General features: G+C 43.0%; 1 protein-coding gene across 1 annotated transcript in view; it reads right to left on the bottom strand.

Annotated features, from left to right (window-relative positions):
• Positions 1-2,968: 2,968 nt before the first annotated feature.
• Positions 2,969-18,577, bottom strand: part of LOC148016419 (tudor domain protein (DUF1767)) — a 71,837-nt gene continuing 56,228 nt past the window's right edge. The window contains exons 3-6 of the mRNA XM_087663976.1: positions 4,881-5,139; positions 4,289-4,615; positions 3,744-4,090; positions 2,969-3,617 (exon numbers count right to left, since the gene is read on the bottom strand). Coding sequence (XP_087520102.1) covers positions 3,465-3,617; positions 3,744-4,090; positions 4,289-4,615; positions 4,881-5,139 — 1,086 coding nt within the window. The 3' untranslated portion in view covers positions 2,969-3,464. The remainder of the gene's footprint in view (positions 3,618-3,743; positions 4,091-4,288; positions 4,616-4,880; positions 5,140-18,577) is intronic.

Here is an 18,577-nt window from a genome sequence, read left to right as displayed (position 1 = left end):
AAACAATGTCAAGAGTCAGCTTCAATCTCAACTCGAGCATTCCAGAAGCATAACCAAGCAAGATCAATGGTATACCCTAGTGTAGCATCCAAAGTGGTCGAGAAGCGTCAACAAGCAATACGCATAAAGTTTCTCTAACAAAATAGCATTCAACCCTGCTTATTACAGTAGTAAAAAACCTCTATAAAGCTCAAATCAGTCCCATAACATTCCACTACATTGGCATAGCATCCGCAGATGATGTAGGCATCCCAAGAAGCATAAGTGACCTCAGACAATGAGGTAACTGCTATCCTAAACTGTATGACAGCAAATTGTCACAAACTGTGAATCAATGGCTAATCCTAAGAGCTTCAAATGATGTGCAGGATTACAAGACCAATGTCGGTGAAGAGTCCACAAGATTGCGAAGTGCCGAGAGTAGTTTTGAGAGATGAAAAATGGGAATGAGAATGTCAAAAACTGAGAAATAGCAACAGACGCAATTCACGATGTTGCTACTACTCTTGCTAATGGCATTGAAGCTCTCGAAGCACTCTAAGGTGTTCTAGTAAATAGAGCGATGCCCTAAAACAAGCCTCGAGGGGAAAAGAAGTCGAATAGAGGATAAGTAGAGCTCAATGCATACCTCGAGGTAAAGAATCCATGGATGCCATTGAAATTGTAACCTCAAGATATTCTCCACAAGTTGAAGCAATGTCGAGTCGAGCTCAAGCTCTCAGTGAAGATGGCTCTAGTACCAGTTGAAAGAAGTGAGACCCAGAAGTGGAAGCACTTAGCAGAATCCATAGATGCCATTGAAATTATAAGCTGAAGATATTCTCCACAAATTGAAGCAATGTCGAGTCGAGCTCAAGCTTTCAAGGAAGATGGCTCTAATACCAATTGAAGGGAGTGAGCCCCTGAAGTGGAAGCACTGAGCAAAAGCAAGAGCTATGGTGGAAGGAGCAAGAGCAAGAGAGAGAGAGACACATACATACACAAAATGTGGAAACTCCAACCTACACAATGTGTGATCAGCTTTTCCTTTATTCAAATGTCATTGAAAGAATAAAGAATAAAGTGACAGCGATTAACACCTACCACATGTAGTGTACAAGTGTACAGATAACTAATATATGGTGAAGGTACTATCAATGTACCCCCAACACCATGTTCATGATTTACAAAATCAAGATGACAGTTGTAAACATGTATATCAATTTCCAAATTGAATCCCATAGTATCCCACATTTTCATTTCCTCTCCTTTGATCATTAAGATGGCATACTAATGCTCATTGGCTTGTTGAGAAAGCTTCGGCTTCTTAATAAAAGCATAATCAATAATATTATTTCAGCGATAAAGTTCTCAATCATTACTCTAGCCTTTTTTTTAAACAAATCTATACATTCTACCTCATATGGCCCAAAAGTAGACTATCACATGATTATTGATATGCAACACCTATATACATTGTCTCCATGCAAAATAAGTAAACATTTGTGCTTTTCATGCTCAACTAGTTTTAAAGTTCACTTTGTATGGATTTATTGGTTCCCCCAACCCCCGCGTTAAAAACATGCAAAACAATCAATTTTATCACTTTCAAAATCTTCTTAACCCAATCTTTGTGGTTTTTGCTTTGACAAAGGTTTTCAATATTTTTGAAAATGCAATTTTCTTTTAATTTTTTCCACAAGGATAAAGGTGCTAGACACCCTACACTTGGACTCTATATACATGGGGTTTGTGAGTACATCCAAGTGTGTATTATATTCATAGATCTTTGTGGACTTTGTCACCTCTTCTAAAGTATTGGGTGCACTACATTTATACTCCAATTTACAAGATTTGTTAAGCCCCTAACATTTTAGGATCATTTGCATTCATAGATCCTTCCGATGTTAGGATCATTTGTAGTACTTTGTGATGTTCAAGCATCCACCCCTTTGTATGAACTTGTTCCAATTTTCAATAATATTGTTTGAGCTCTTTTATGGTTTCTCTACCACTAATATGACATAGACCCAAGGACAAGCTAGCCTCAAGCACTTAGTACTTAAAGCATCGAATGTTCCCTAGAATTTATTGACTTTCATTAGAATTAAGACTTTAAGTCCCATATAGTCTCTTTCTTTCTATTCTTTCTCCTTTTCTTCCTCACAACTTAAGTCCCATATAGTCTCTATTATATTGTATAAGTGGTGTGTTCTCGAGCCTATGAAAATCTACCATTTTTTAGGGTAAAATGGTATCTTTGTTTTTCATCCTCCACCAATAAAGTACAAAGATTTCATGTATTTAAACGCACAACCTACTACCTTCAAATAGGTGCTTTGTCCTAACTTGCCAAATTTCATGCAATGTAAGCACTGTTAACAAATTCTTGGCTTTGTATCTTCCACTTTAGTAAAAAGTTGCATTTGCATTTTTAAACTATCCACCTAAATTGTGAAAACTAAGTGTTGCTCAGACGTAGCTACCTGATCATCAGATTTAGTAGAGGCAAGTGCACTCTGGAGTCCCTCTTTAAAAACACAGCTCCTCAATTTCATGAACTACAATGTATACTCGTCCCTGCTGCAACAACAAGGCTAGTGTACAGATTACTCAGAGGCATATGCCAATATCATATCTATTCTAATTGATCACACACTCTAGAGTACCTAGCCCTTTAACTCCCACCCAACCTAATGCTAAATCTCATCATGGCGTGTGTACTAAATGATACATGATGTGATCATTCATTGGAGCTTGATTTGCAACCACGAGTAGAGGTTGTAGAATAACCATGTACCCATATCTGCTCCAAAATAAAGCAATTTTCTCATACAAATAAAAAGAAGAGTAGCAAAAGTCTGGCAAGGCTACCAAGTATCACAGAGGACAATTTCATCTTTAACAAACAAAACAGGAATTCGTGTAAAAATAGATGCTAACAGGACATGCATGAAGGCAAATGTATATCAAAAAGGAAGAAGCTCATATAAGAGGAAGAGTTGGTCATAAAAAAGCTGAGGTGTTATAGATTGTTTTTAATAATCATTTGGAGCAACAGGAGGTCAAGGGGTTGTGTACAATTACAGAGAAATACGCAAACCAAATCTTTGAGCTAGTACTTGCATTTGAAGCTTACAGGTCAGGATCGTGTGCACGTTGAATGGGGGAGGGCATGGACCTCACCTTCATAAATTCCAGAGGATAGAATCAACCCTCCACTATACATATTGTATGATACTCACATAGCTTTACACACTACACATTCTGGAAAGGTTTTCTTTTTTCCAATCAATTTTGCCAAGTGATGAAAATGCTCATGCCTTTTGTTTCACAGCCATACTGTCAAGAACATCAAGCACAAAATATTCTAAAGCTTTTTACATGGACCACAGAAGGAACTATTTGATTGTGGTAATAGATGGATAAAAGCTTCCACACACGCTCAGAACTTTGATCTGAGAGACACCCCATACAAACTATGCTTACCATCCATGCCTTCTCCCTCTGCCTCTACCCCTGCCTCTTCCCCTTCCTCCCCTCTTATCTGCTTGTTCATTGAAGGTTTTCTCTGGTGCATAGTTAAACATGCTCAAACGAATCTGCTCTGCTTCCTGTGATGCCCCTGATGTTGTAGCCTGACATAATTCAGAGTGCAATTGAAGTTAAGCTTGACAATACAGTCAACATTCTGATCTCTGAACAGTGAAATCAAACTACATATTCTTTCTAAAATTCGAAAGGAACTTCAAGATCACATTTACCTCGCCACTTCCAACATTTAACTGATTATGAAGCCTCCAAGCAAGGGCTTCATCACTGTCAGTTTCTGAAACACACTTAGCTGACAAGTTTGAGATCCCCTTTCTTGATTCCCATTCGTCGAGCGTAAAAGTAGTTTTCTCCTCATGATTTCCTCCTCTTCTTACTCTTCCCCTCATCGTTGACCCACCTCTATGTTGACCAGTAAAAGGGTGATCTATTTTCTTATCTAATAGCTTCTGAGCAGCTGCCCTGTTTTGAAGGGGTGTAGCCTCTACCCCCAAGGCAAGTGCAGCCCGAATAGCATCTGCTCTTGAACTTATTGCACTTTCTGAGGTTGCATTTGTATCTGAAATACAACATACACTAAATAGCATAAAAGCTCTAAATTTACCAAGTCCTATGTCTAAATATTGCTTCCTATATAGCTGAAGATTGTCTAAGAAGCAAGTGAAATGCAAAGATTAAGCAGGGCAAGGCCCTTGAGACAAAAGTATGTCAAACATTCACCGGACAAACTCCCTCTCAGAGCAAACCATATGTGTACCATTCTCAGATAATTGCGAATCAGGAAAATCCTTCATTGCTTGAGCACCAGTCTTCCTGTCTGTATCTGAAGCTGATCCTGCTGCAGCAAAGCTTTCCATATTTGGATGCAAAGCTGTGTTCACAACAGTTTGAGAATTCATCCCATCCTCAGCAGGCCGATAGTTCTTTGGCCGATTCACTTCACACCCTAACCTCACCCCATGAGAGAGTAGCTTGTTCCGTCCCTTTTCGTGTTTGTTCTGCATTGCAGGTCTAGCCTTTTCATTCTGCAAGTTTGGAAGGTCTGGCATTCCCACTTGCAAGCTGTCATCCTTTCTCGCCTTAGCTGAGCACATGAATGCAGAAAATAAAAATCTAGAGTTTGAAGATGAGAACTAAGAAAATTACAACCCAAAAAAAGAAAAAAAGACAGTCCAAAAGTCCCTTTTTATTTGGCAACAAAATTGCATGGAACAAAATAGGAGCTGGATACACTTGGGTAAAGTGGAATCAATTTACTAACAAAATCACCAGTAGAAGAAAAACAAATGAAAGGTACTCCTCGGGAAATAACTCACTGACAAATAAACTGTGGATGCAAATGAACTCACTTGATTCTCCAACAGGTGGTGCTAGTTGTAACTGTCTCTTATGTTCCTGCTTAGACAAAGACAAGCCATGAAATGGGGGAGGACCAGTATCACCGTCAGCTCGAGCTGATTTCAAACTTGCTCTTGCTAATACTGAATATTTGCGTTCCATCTCCCAGCTATCAAAAAGTGACTGAACACAACCCCCTAAAATAGAGATGGAGCGAGCATCACCCAGTAATATGCCATTTTGAACAGAGGTGCCTTTCTCCAGTTTGACCTAAGGAGGCAATCACAGTCTGCACTCAGATATTATTCTCAAGTCAGACCTGAGATCACAATTGTCACACAATTTCTTCTGCTCCATCTATCCACAGATCCACTTGAAAGATTTGTAGATGAGTATTAACAAGGTTCAAAAATCAAACACTTCATTTTTGCAACTTGAGAGCAAAATGGCAGTAAGGAAGAACAGATTGAATAAATGAATAAAGAGCTTTGCAACGAATAAAAGACTCGAATGGCGGATTTCTTGGAAGCCTACCTTGCAGGATCCCTTGATACGAACTTGGGTCTCCTAGTTATAGAGTTCAAATTTGCATATTTTGGGGCAAGTTGGCTCCTCATCAACCCATACAATACTCTCCTTTTCAGAAACTCAAGCAGCTCTTCTTGTCACTGAATTCTAGTTGACTAGAATGAATTACATCCTTTTTGCCTTTGACATTCCTCTACCTGAATTTTGAAGCCACATAACTCATGATCTTTGCCATTGTGCATTTGCATACTTGACAGAACGTGTTGATGTCAACCTGGCCCATTTTGTCAAAAGACGTAGGGTGCAGCTATGGTGGATGAAACCCTGTGAATGAAGCGCACCCACATGCTCACACACAGAGCTCTACTCACCATCTCTACTAGAAGCAGTGCTGTTGTTTTAGCATGCACGCACCCAAAGGTCTACATCAGCATATTTAATTCTACAAGATTTACATGAGTAATCACCACAAAGAGAGAGAGTGAAAGAAAGAAAGATATATTAACGTCTACATAAGGCCAATGTGGCCTATGAGACAAAATCCAAAGTACATCCATGTCTGATGTCATCTCATCAGTAAGGTAAAGATAACATTACAAATAAGTGGGTGGCCTATGAAACAATACTAAAAATAACAATACGATGGGACTATACTAGGGTTGAACCATGTGTAGTGTTGTTCCATCGATAGAAAAGAAAAGGAAAGGAAAGGAGAACCATATCTGATAGAACCATGTACAAAAGTGTGGTGGAGACTATGGGCTGTAGCTGATCTCAAGATCTACACATGATCTCAGCTATGATGCGGTCCCTAGCTGCTTCATTGATATGCCTAGTGGTGAGTCTTCGGTGTCTCGTGACAATGGCTCTAATCCGATTGTGGTGTGGCCTCCTCGGACGTGGTCCTAGTAGACGGGGTCGTCGCGCTCGACGAAGGGAAATGGCTCTACCCAATGTGACTCCACGGTGTGGCTTGTAAGGTGTCTGGCAGGGTGGCTCTGTCTCTGCTAGGCTGGTGGTGTTAGTAGGGTCGGCTCTGTAGAAGTCGTCTGTCACTACTCTCTGTGTGTGTCCCTCTGGGTGAGCTGGCCTCCTGTCTCACAGTAGTGCAGTTCAGCACCTCTCGAGTTCCAGGAGGAAAAGACCTAGGCATCTCTGATCCTCGTACTCCATGACGCAACGAAGGGGTACAAATCCATCACGGAAGAGGCAGTGGTACCATCCTCATATGTCATAGTATACTATGCATCTACATATGTAGTGCTCCTCCGTCTTAGGCTCTCGACCACAAAGCTGGCAAGTCCTATCCTCTACTAGGGTATTTGTCCATCTGCCTATCTCCATCTAAAGCCTATGTGAGGAGATGTGAATCTGTCCAATAGCAACCCGTATGCTATGGGAGAGATGGGTGTCCATATATGTTGGCCGAATAGTGAAACCATCATCAGAGAGACACAAGAAATGACTCCTATAAAACTCCATCCTCAATCCTAGAGGGAGTGGTGGATGGATCCATGTCCTTGCTATCTCAATCCTCAAGATACCAACTCTGATCACCTGGTTCAACTCTGATCAGCTCAAAGAAAGTGTAGGGCAGTCAAGGCTATAATCCAAAGGTGGAAGACGGGGTCAATATCCAAACCATGTAGACTCATCCAAATAGCCATCTGTGAAAACCAATAGTTCTTCTCGCCTCCTGCTCTAGTTGTCTAGATGAGGTTAGTGCCAATCTAGAGTATCTATGGCGTGAAAGTTCCCATAGTCTGTGCCAAAAGGTCAGTGCCCTGAAGAGTGCCTCCGTAACTATAGGTGTTGCCCCTAGCTCTACTCTGACAATGGGATGTGGGGTGGAGGGCTTACTCCTAATCATGCGTGCTATCATCATGATCAATGGCCTTTCCATGCTATCCCAACCATCATAATAATCCCTCTCTACTCCAATCTAATCAGTGAGTGAGCTAAGATGCCTGCGGTACAAGCTGCAACCCCATACCTCTGCTCCATATAGTAATGTAGGTGTGACCAGGGTGTCAAACAACCAGAGTTTGGTGCGGGGCTCTTAGAACTGTATGTGAGCACATTAACTCTTGAGTGCCCCTAGTGCTGTGTATCTACGTGCCAGACGTGCCTCTGATGCCCCTCTCAACGAAAAACGTGGGCCAAAGAAGGTGACTCCCAAATAGACATATTCCCTCACATGCTCCAGTATGTCTCCCCCAAATGTGAACTAGTACATAGATCTAGTCACCCATGCTCAGTCTATGTAATCAGATACTTCATCTATATATAGACCAAACAATGTGGGTGAAAGTGAACATCCTTGTTTCACTCCTATGGTACTGTCAATCCTCTCTGATAGCCCCCCAAGTGCTCATACATGACCTATCACTGCCTCTTATAATGCATAGACATCCCATCATATACCCTCTGGTACTCCAATGTCCTACAATCTCTACATGATGCGTGTACAAGGCACTATATCAAAAGCTTTGCGAAAGTCTACAAAGCAACAATAGATCCTCTTGTCTCAGGCTCGACCCTCCTCAAGAATGGCTCTAAGTGTGAGATTATGGTCCAACGTGGTATATCCTCGTCTGAAACCTGCCTGTCCTTGTGCTCTCTTGCCTTGCATTTCAGCCCACTCACTGAGTTCATGCTCCAATATAAATCCATATATCTTGGCCAAAGTATGACCGATCATGATAGTCCTGTAGTTGCTAGGAATCAGGAGACCACCACTTTTAAATAGCAGAATTATAGTATTGTCTGACCAACTCATAGGGAAACCTTCACATACTGCTCTATTGAACATATGTGCTAATATGGGTACTAATATGTCACAAGCATGTGAGAAATGTTCTGCTACTAGTCCATCCTCATCCTGTGCCCTCCCATTTTGTAATCTATAAATTGCATCCCTAACCATTTTCCATGTGAAGAAAGGCAGATGTGTTGGCCTACGAGAGAGAGAGAGAGAGAGAGAGAGAGAGAGAGAGAGAGAGAGAGAGAGAGAGAGAGAGAGTCATCTGAGAGCCCATCCCTACCACTGGCCGTCTGACCTGCAGGTTGTCGTCGCAGCCGTCGCCCGTCAGTCCTACGGGTCAGGGTCCCTGCCGTCACCCGTCAGACCTGTGGGTCCTGGTCCCTGCAGTTGCCCATCAGACCTACGAGCCGTGGTCCTAAGCGCCCTATTGGACGGTGTTGTGTTTCATTGTGTCTATCTGCTGCCCCGTCACTTTGCCACACCGCAGACGCCCACCTTCATTCGACCGTCGTGTTGTCCTCTGGCCCTCCTGCTCGCGTTTGTCCATTTCTGCAAAGGCACCGAACTGCTGTAAACCCTAATCTCGACGGTCGTCAGAGAAACAATCTCGACCAGGTACGTTGCATCTGCTGCCCCAATATTCATCTGTCGTGCATCCTCCTGCCTCTGGGCACCACACTCTACACGCTGCCATGCTGTGTAGTGTGAGAGTTTCATCGTGTGGCAGTGAGTGACAGCATCCTGCACAGATCAGAGTGCTCACTGATCTGCATCGAGAGAGAGAGAGAGAGAGAGAGAGAGAGAGAGAGATACTTGTGGTCTGCAAGCCTGCAACAGGGGAGACAAGCAGTTTATGCTCAGCATCTAGTTCAGTGATGGAGAATCTGCAGGAGACAAATGGTATCAATGTGGCCTTTCTTGACCAACACTTGGGAATTGGGAAAGACCAAGTTCTGCGGATTCGGATAGCAATTCTTTGGCGAGGATTCCGGGCAATTGACAAAAGGGGAAGAGACGGGTAAACATCAGAAGATGTCGCTAGAAGACCCGCTCTTATGCCCCCCAAATTTGGCTCCACCAGAGGTCAAGGCTTCTGGTCAAGGACCTGATGGGTCTCTTCAGTTCATGCTGGCCACTACCAACCATCTTATGTCTGATTATGTACATGTTAATGAGAGTAAAGCTAACTCTTTTCCGAAAGGGGATCATGTAGTAGCCGTCATGGCAACGGAACTGGTTCTACAGTAGATTGTTGCCTTCCATGAGAGGGCAGCCATCCTCTATTTCACAGGAAGGATTCCCTTGATCGTAAGGATTCGTACCTGGCTGCAGTATGCTTGTAAATGTGCAACAGTGCCAAGAACATGCTTCAAGGCCTATGCAGGCCCCTCTTGTTGAAAAAATTTATGATGGTCCCAAGGGGTTTTTTGAGGTGCTTTTTCGCTCCTCGGAAGTGCAGTCTTTCATCATGCAGCGCATCCCTTTGTTTTTGGATGGGCAGCTAGTTCACATGGTCCCTTGGAGGCCCATGGCCGAGTTTCAGGAGGTGTTGAGACAAGCATGCCCTATTTGGGTGGAGGTGGTTGATTTCTCTGCGCATCTCTCGAGACTTCTCTCTTTGGTCTTGAGAACCTTAGGCGAGGTGTTGGTAGAGCCTCGGCTGGCTTCCCGCAATCGAAATAGGGTACGCATGCTTTGGGACACAGAAAAACCTCGCCTAACCAAAATCCATTTTCAAGTCCCAAGACTGCAAACCTTGGTTTATGAGTTGAAATGGGATACTTTTGCAGGACATTGTTTCAGATGTGGCCAATTGGGCCATTTCATTTCAGAATGTGACAAAAATCCAGAGGTTTTGCAACACACTATAGATTCAGACATGGAGATGCAAGAACACCATCCTCCCCACTCACTTCAGCAACCTCAAGTTGATTTTGAGATGCTTCCCTAACATGGTCGGGATGATGGTAAGAAGGAGATTTTACAAGTGGGTCTTGAGCGTATTTCCATTCCGGTTGTCCAGAATGTGTCTCCTCGGGAAGATTCTTGGGTTTCAGTGGTTAGACGTAATGCAAGACAAGCTTCTCGTTCGGCTCCTGCCCACCCATCGCCACACCCCATTACTCGAACCTTTCAACGAAGAGGTAAGGGGTTTTACATAAACCCTCTATCTTCCCATGCTCCGGCGGGGGATGATAACAAGAATTCCAATTCTGCTTTGCACTTTGATGCACAAGGGAGGCTTGTGCCTCCTAGGAATGTTTTTCGGTCACAACAACAACAGTTCCCTTCTCCTGCTTCCATTGCTAGTTTGCAAAGGGCAGACCTTGTCAATGTAATCCGAAGCGAGATGGAAAGGTTCCAAGCAACTAAAGCTTTAGATATAAAAGGAAAAGGAAAAGCGGTGGTTTAGTAGTTTTCTCTTTGTCGATTTATTATGAGAATTGCTTTGTGGAATGTGAAAGGTATCTCTTCGGGCAGCAAGCACTATCGGTTGTGGAAAGTTGTGCTTGCTGAAAATTGGGATGTTTTTTGTGCCGTGGAGCACAAACAGCATTCTTTGGCTGGATCTTCTTATGTGTGTAAGGATTATGCTGTCTTCTTTAGTGGTCGCGCTTCGCATAAATCGAGAGTTATGTTGGCTGTCAAATCCTCCCTGCAACCAGCATTGGTTTCTCAAGATACCCATGGCCGATTTCTGATTCTGGAAATATGTTATGAGGGGGAGGTTTTGTGGATTGTAGGCGTGTATGCTCCTTCTAATGCAAGGGAGCATCGTCAGCTTTGGGATGACCTACACTGCCTCGCCTTGGCTCGTCAAGGTTTTGTTATGGGTGATTTTAATGCCTGTGTTTCTGCAGATCAAGTGACCTCTCCGCATTCAGTTATGGATGGCCTGAGCGATAGGCTTGGGATGCTCTTGTAGCGGCATCTTTGAAATAGGATATGTGGTCCTGGATGTATCCATCACAAGCCGGATATACTTATCACTCTCTTCAATATCCAAATGCTTGGGCCAGACTGGATAGGATCTACATCTGCCAAACTAACTCATTTCTTCCTGCAATCATTGACATGTGGGTGGAAAGACAACATGTTCTGTCAGATCATTACCCTTTGGTCCTGGAAATGAGCCACATACCTGTTCATGCATTCAAGGCTCTTCTTGCCCATTTGCCTCTTCGGTTTAATCAATCTTTTTTGCAGCAAAATCAGTTTTTAGTAGATGTTCAGCAACTCATAGCTTCTTTTAGCACGAAGGTCCTATCTAGAGGGATGGAAGCATGGGCGGTTTTTAGAGATAATGCGCGAGCGTTATCCCAACAATATGGTATTCAGCATGCATCCTCATTTCAAGCTAAATTGCAGCATGCTCAATCTTTATTAGCTCATTGCTTGTCTCTGTGTCAATCTAGGGATTCCAATGATGACTTGCTCACTTGCATTGAATGGCTGAAAGGCAGGGTCCAATCTCTTCTGGACAAGAAATATGCAAAATACAAATTGTTACCAGAGCTGAAGCTTTACATGATAACAACTATCAAACTCATCAATTTTTTGCTTGTCTACAACAGAAATATGCCCGGGAAAATATTGTGCGCTTAAAGGATAAGCACGGTGATATGGTGACTGATCCTGCCTCCATTATTCGGATGACTGTTGACTTTTACAGGGCCTTGTTGGGTCCGCATGAGATTCTTTCAGATGCTGTTCTTTCTGCTCGAACATACATATGTGACCTCGTTAGTAATCAGGTCGAACCAGAATGGGTAAATTTAATGGAGGCCGATATTTCTGAAGATGAATTGGAAGAAGTGTTGTCTCACTTGCCTCGAAGGAAAAGTCCAGGTTGGGATGGGCTTCCTAATGAGTTGTTTTCAGCCCATGTGGAAGTGCTTAAGGATCCATTAACTCGATTGTGTCAGCAGGTATGGAACTCTGGTATGATGCCTTCAGATTGGAAGATAGCAGTCATCAGATTACTGCCCAAGGTTCCCTCTCCAACCTCTTTGAAACAATGAAGGCCCATTTCAGTTATGGGATCGTTATATAAAATCTTCTCTAAGATTATTGCCAACAGATTGCAGAAAGTCTTTCCGCACCTCATTTATCCACGTCAATACGGTTTCATTAAAGGTCGGCATATAATGCACAACATTTTGAATGTGCAGCTAGGAATTGATTATGCTAAAGCTTCTAGCCAGCAGGTTATTATGCTTCAGCTGGATATAGAGAAGGCTTTTGATCATGTTAGTTGGTCATTTTTGCACCAATTAATGTCTACAATGGGTTTTGGGCCCCGTATGATTTATTTAGTTGATACCATCAGTCAGGGTGTTGAGGCACATATTGCTCTTAATGGAGGGATTACGGAGAAAATTGCCTTATCTCGGTCTCTTCGGCAAGGCTGTCCTCTCAGTCCCTTGCTATTTGCTTTGGTAACTCACCCAATGCTCTCATTATTGGATAAGTTGGCAACTCAAGGTGAGATAGTTGACTTATCTCTTCCTAGCGGTGGTCGGTTTGGTGGGTCAATCCTTGGCAGATGATTCTTTCATGTTCCTTCAGGCGGATCGTATTAATGTTAATCGGGCAATGGTGGCCTAGAATCTTTTTGCTTTGGCATCGGGTCTTCACATTAATACTCAAAAATCCACCCTTCTCTCTTGTACGGAAAATGATTTGCAGACCTTGGGATGGAATGGAATTGTGATCCAAAGGGGCAATATAACCAGACACTTGGGATATCCTATTGGTGTGGAGGTTACTCCCAATGCCTTGCTGGATTGGATGGCATCCCGAATTCATGACAAGTTCATGTACTGAAAATCTCAGAGTTGGCCTCTACATATTAGGCTAAAAGTGGCTCAATGCATTATGATCAGTATGATCTCATTCTTTCTGCCATTGCTGCCTTGGACTAAGAAGTCCCTTTTGGATTTGGTCCAACCTATCAAATTTATGCTGTGGAAAAAGAAAGGCAATCGTTTGGGGCAAGTATGGATCTCCTGGCAACATGTGACCACTCCGAAAAGGATAGGGGGTGCAGCTTTGTTGGATGTTAATTTGCATATGGCCGCTTTGAGGTTGTCCCTTTTGCAGAGTCTATGTATTCAATATCATCCTTGGTTTGTTATTGCCAAATTCTTCATAGAAAAGACTGGCGTCTCTCATGGTAGCACAATTATTCATGCTTCCTAGTGGCATGCGCTTAATTCTACAAGGCCTATAATGGTCTCCCAATCTTTTCTCCTTTCGCATTTGATTGCTTCTTGGCAGGAGATGCTTCGTTTTGCAGTTTGACACCCTAAGGATATTCGTAAGGAGGAAAATTCGCTACAAGAAGAAATACTTGCTTCCTCAAGGTTTGCAGCGAGACAAGTTTAATTGGATCGCTAGGTTAGGGTTGAAGACAGTGTGTGATGGTGTTATCCCTGGCAACCCCACCTTTATTCCTTTAGACGTATTCGTCAGCACTTTAGGGTGCCTCGTGGATACAGGGACATTTGGGTGTGCATACAGGACAATCTTCGGAGGTTCTCTCCTTTGCCTGTGCTACAGCCATTGCATCCATGGCGTGACTGGATGTTTGTGCTACCTGATGATTTTGAGAAGAGGTCAGTTAATTAGATATATCATTAGATGATGGAAGCTAAGAGATGGGTCACGGGTAAGGTTAATAAGCTCTGGCATCTCAGGGATAGCAAAAATAAGTGGCGGGAAAGATTTATCCAGCTTTGGAAGTCTGAGGTTCCGTATCAGGGTAAAGTGTTCATGTGGTGACTGCTCATTGGGGGGCTTCCAATGGGAGAAGTGCTCTATGCCCGAAAGATCTCTACAGGTCGTCGTGTTTTCTGTACTACATGTGATGAGACTGCTTCACCTTTTTGTCTCCTGCCCTGTTGCGTGACAGATCTGGAATTTCATTTCCCGTGTCCGGTTCTCGGTGGCTCAACTTACCAGTTCATTCATGGATTTTGAGAAATATGTCCTCTATGCCCTCTTTGCCTTCAGATTGTTCCTGCCTATTCCATTTCCTCAGATGGACAGCCCTGTGGCATATATGGTGTACTCGCAATGTCTTTATTTTTGATTCGGCATCGAGCATCCATGGACATGTGGCCCATGTGTGTGGATTGGTGTTATGGCAAATCTCTTCTATGATGTCAGCTGACCTGGTTCTTCCAGATATTGTTACTCCCGGGCTGGCAATTGTTCGCTCTACTACAGTTGTTCCTTCTGTGTGATTTATTAGAATGGGTCATGTGATAGGTTGTTCCGGTTGTTCTGAGAGCCTGCAGGCCTCATGTAAATATTCTATAGAGTGAGTGTGAGAGAGACAAAGTATGCTGACCTAATGGTCTGATGTAATAGAATGTAAGAGATACAGAGAGAATGTTGACCTGATGGTCTAATGTAAATATTTGCTACTTAATTCAATTATCTTCAAGAAAAAAAGAGATGTCTACTCAACCCTATTAGAAATTTACCAATTCTTTTGTGTGGTGTGTGGACAGTTATTTAAGTGTCAAAGTGTGGTGTGGACACCTTGTGTCATAGGACTTTAATGTGGTGACACTAGACCATAGAGTGAGTTAATGTAACTCTAGTTAACTAGAGTGTGGAAGATTGGTTACATCAACCTTAGACCTTAGTTGTACTTTTATTTAGTACTTGCAATCAATCATTACATGAAGAGATAGCTCTCGCACTCTCTTCAGCTCACATTGTGATTGTCTACTATCTCTCATTTCTCTCTCCTCCATAGCTGGTTCTCACATTTGGTACGAGAGCTACCTTGAGCCTGCGGTCCCCTTGCTGCTGCCGGCTCCATTCGCCAAGGAGGAGCTGAGAGGGATGTTGCTGCCAGATCTGCCCAAGAGAAGGAGCTGAATGGGAGTCTTCCAGACTCCAGTCCAGCTACGCCACTAGTAGTGCCAAATCCACCTCTACCCTCAACCAAGGCCACCTCTGCCAATGCCACTTCAACCAGGGCTGCCTCAGTCCAATGCTGCCTCGAGCATCTCCAGCGCCTATCATCCACTACCAGTAGCCACCTATGCCTGTGGCACTACCCCATTCCAACACCGCCCTGCAGGCTCCCGCCTGCTCTGCCTGAGTGCCACCACCTCTACCAACTACGCCCCACCTTGTCCTATCTAGCCAATGCCACCTGCCAGCTGCAACATGTGCAACACCAGCCCCAGCTGTGCTACCAAGTCCACCTGCCTGTGTTTTGCCCTACATGGCCTGCCAGCTGCGCTAAGTCCACCGTCGCCACTGTCCTACACCCAGTCCATCACCAACAGTCTATCTTGAACCATCCAATACACATCTCGAGGAGGTTAGAGGACTCAAATTTGGGGCTTTTCCCCGATTTGAGGTCCTTTGCATAGATCTTCGCTAAAATCACCAACATTGGCAATTTCTTCAACATTTCCATGAGAAATTTGGACCTCTTGTGCTTTTTGGGTCCAGCACATATCCCCAAAGTTGCTGGTTGCTGTCAATTCACATCTCAAGGTGACAAATCATCAGATATTAAAACTTCTTTCCATTCCTCAAAATTTATTCGAGAAAATTTGGGGCTTTTGCATTTCACGCATCCCAACGCAAAAAACAGGTACAGATACAGCATTTATTTGCTGGTTGGTACAGTTTGGGCATGAACATTTGTGCAAATTTAGGGATTCACAGCATTAAATTGCTGAAATTCAATTTTTTTGGGCATGCATTCCAAAGTACAGCAGTGCATTGATGTTCTGTGCAGATTTGGCACACTTTACAAGGCATTCCAGGCAGAATTTGTTTTGAGACAATTTTGAGATTGCATCCTCTATCCCATGTTGGGAATACAGCACTCTTCATCTTGGAAGTGTTTGTTTGCAGATTTTTGTGTATTTTAATGCAGCAATGGCACAACACGGTCACCATGATCACAACAACATTTTGGGTGTCCTTACTCAAGAAGACAAACTGGATGGCACCAATACCTCCTTGTGGAGTTTCATGGTACAATCTAGTGCTAGACGACAACCAGCTGCCCCTGCTATTGCCCCCATTCCTCCTATAGTCGATCTGATGAGATGGGACTCCAAAGATACACAGGTTTTTTCTTTAATTTATCTATCATCAAAAGAGCAATAATACATCATATTTGATCTTGTAGGATCTCAATGGCACCATGGGATATTCTTGAGGATATGCTTGCAACTAGGAATGAGGCCAAAGTCTCTTACGTGAGAAAAGTGTTGGCAAAGGCACACATGGATGAGGGTGATGGCATGACAGATCACCTTATCTACATATAAGATTTGAGAGAGCAACTGCAAAATATTGATGAGGTGATAGTAGATGCAAAGATGGTCAACATCACACTCAACTCTCTATTGAGAGTGTGTTGCAGCTGGAGGAGTGAGCAGGTGAGTGAGAGCGGCAGAGAGAGAGTACGATCTGATTTGGGTGTACCAACAATGTGTTGGTACACAAAGAATAAAATGTATTTATACTTAGGGCACATAAGGGTGCATTCAAATGTACGATATAATAATACACACAGAGGTGAATAAAGGACCTTAACATCCCAACAACCTCCCACTTAAAGGTTGAAAGTGAACATTTAACCAACTCCCACTAGTCGTATGCAATGCTCGTGCTGAGCCTTGCTTAGACTTTTAGTGAGAACATCTATAGGGTTGTCCTGTGTTTTGATCTTCATCAATGTGATTAGACTATCTTCCAAAATCTGTCTAATGAAAAGATATCGCACATCTATATGTTTTGTGCATGAATGATACATGGCATTCTTAGCCAGATACACAACACTCTGGCTATCACGTCCCAACACTGAAGTACTCATAGACATGCCGAGATCCTCTGCAAGTTTGCTCAACCATATAGCTTCCTTAGAAGCTGTTGAGCTAAAAATGCATTAGCTTTACTTAAACAGCCCCAAAACATGCTTAATTAATGAAGAAACCTTGTTTATTCAAAAGAAGCACAATCCTAAAGAGTTTTTGTGTCCCATAAGCACAAACCCACTTGGGAGGGCCCAAATTTTCTATAAATATATATGCTGCCCTCCATTCAGCCCTCAATCTCGTTTTGGCAGATTTCAAGTGTTTCAGCTTGATGCCCACACCCCGTTCGTGAAGGACATCTCAGCCAAAGCTATCCATTGCTGTCTCCATCAGTTGGTGCCTAATTTCCAATCCTCTTCACGCAGTTTGGAGTTGACTCCAACCAAGCGACTGCTATTCCTGTGCAAACCTGTTGCCGTACAGCCTGCCACGTCATCACTGTCCTGCAATTTGCATTTTTAGTCTTTCTCTCTCCTGCAAGCTATCTTGCCTACGTTTTTAGCCTTTCTCTCTCCTGCAAGCTATCCTGCCTACGTTTTAGTCTTTCTCTCACCTGTTGCCTGCGTTTTTAGTCTTTCTCTCTCCTCACTGCTATCTGCATCAGATCCAGCTTCTCACAACTACATTTGCTAGTGTTCGATATCCGAAGGCTGCCTTGTTGCAATTCAAGATCTGATTCGGGATCCGTTCAAAGTATGACATACTCTCCAGCTCATTATCCCTGCCTTGATCCTTGAGATTCAAGAGTTCGAGGTACAGTATTCATTCACTGCATAGTGTGTTTGTTGCATAAGCATCGTATATTCAGTAGTCATATCACTTCATTCATTCACAATGTTCATTGTCTTTGAGTTACCCTAATCCTAACTGTGTTCTTTTATCAGTGTGTGCTTTGTGATATGGTTTTTATTTATGTTTCTGTGTTAGGGTATTTCTTTACAGAAGCTTCAAGGTAGCTGATATGTATTTAGCTTCAGTAGTACTCAATGCTACGATGTTCTGCAACCTAGAGTACCAAGAAACGGCCCCACCAGCAATTGTAAAAACATACCCACTAGTGGACTTGTGAGTGTCCAAGTCACCTACCATGTCTATATCCAATAACCCTACAGACTAAGTGCACCCTGCCCATGGCAAATACACTTTCTTTGTGTACCCTTTAGATATCGAAGAATACACTTGGCAACCTCCCAATGTGTTTTTCCAGGATTTGACATAAACCTACTAACAACTCCCACTGCATAAGCAATGTCTAGACGAGTAGCAACCATAGCATACATAAGAGAGCCGCAAGCTAATGCATAAGGGACTCCTTTTATAGAATTGGCTTCCATGTCATCGTTTGGGCTGTTTGCTTTACTAAGCTTAAGATATGGAGGTAAGGGCACCCCAAGAGGCTTAGCTTCAGCCATGTTAAATCTGTACAGTACCTTTTCAATGTACTTCTCTTGAGATAAGAACAGCAATTTCTGCATTCTATCCCTGCAAATCCTCATGCCTAATATATGCTCTGCATTCCCCAAATCTTTCATAGAGAAAGTTGATTTCAGCTGAT

Source organism: Lygodium microphyllum, chromosome 23, assembly GCF_053477565.2.
Source record: "Lygodium microphyllum isolate KBCC chromosome 23, Lygodium_microphyllum_v1.1.10, whole genome shotgun sequence".
Classification (NCBI taxonomy): domain Eukaryota; kingdom Viridiplantae; phylum Streptophyta; class Polypodiopsida; order Schizaeales; family Lygodiaceae; genus Lygodium; species Lygodium microphyllum.
Note: the sequence above shows the minus strand (reverse complement) of the source record. Positions and strands in the feature narration are given on the sequence as shown.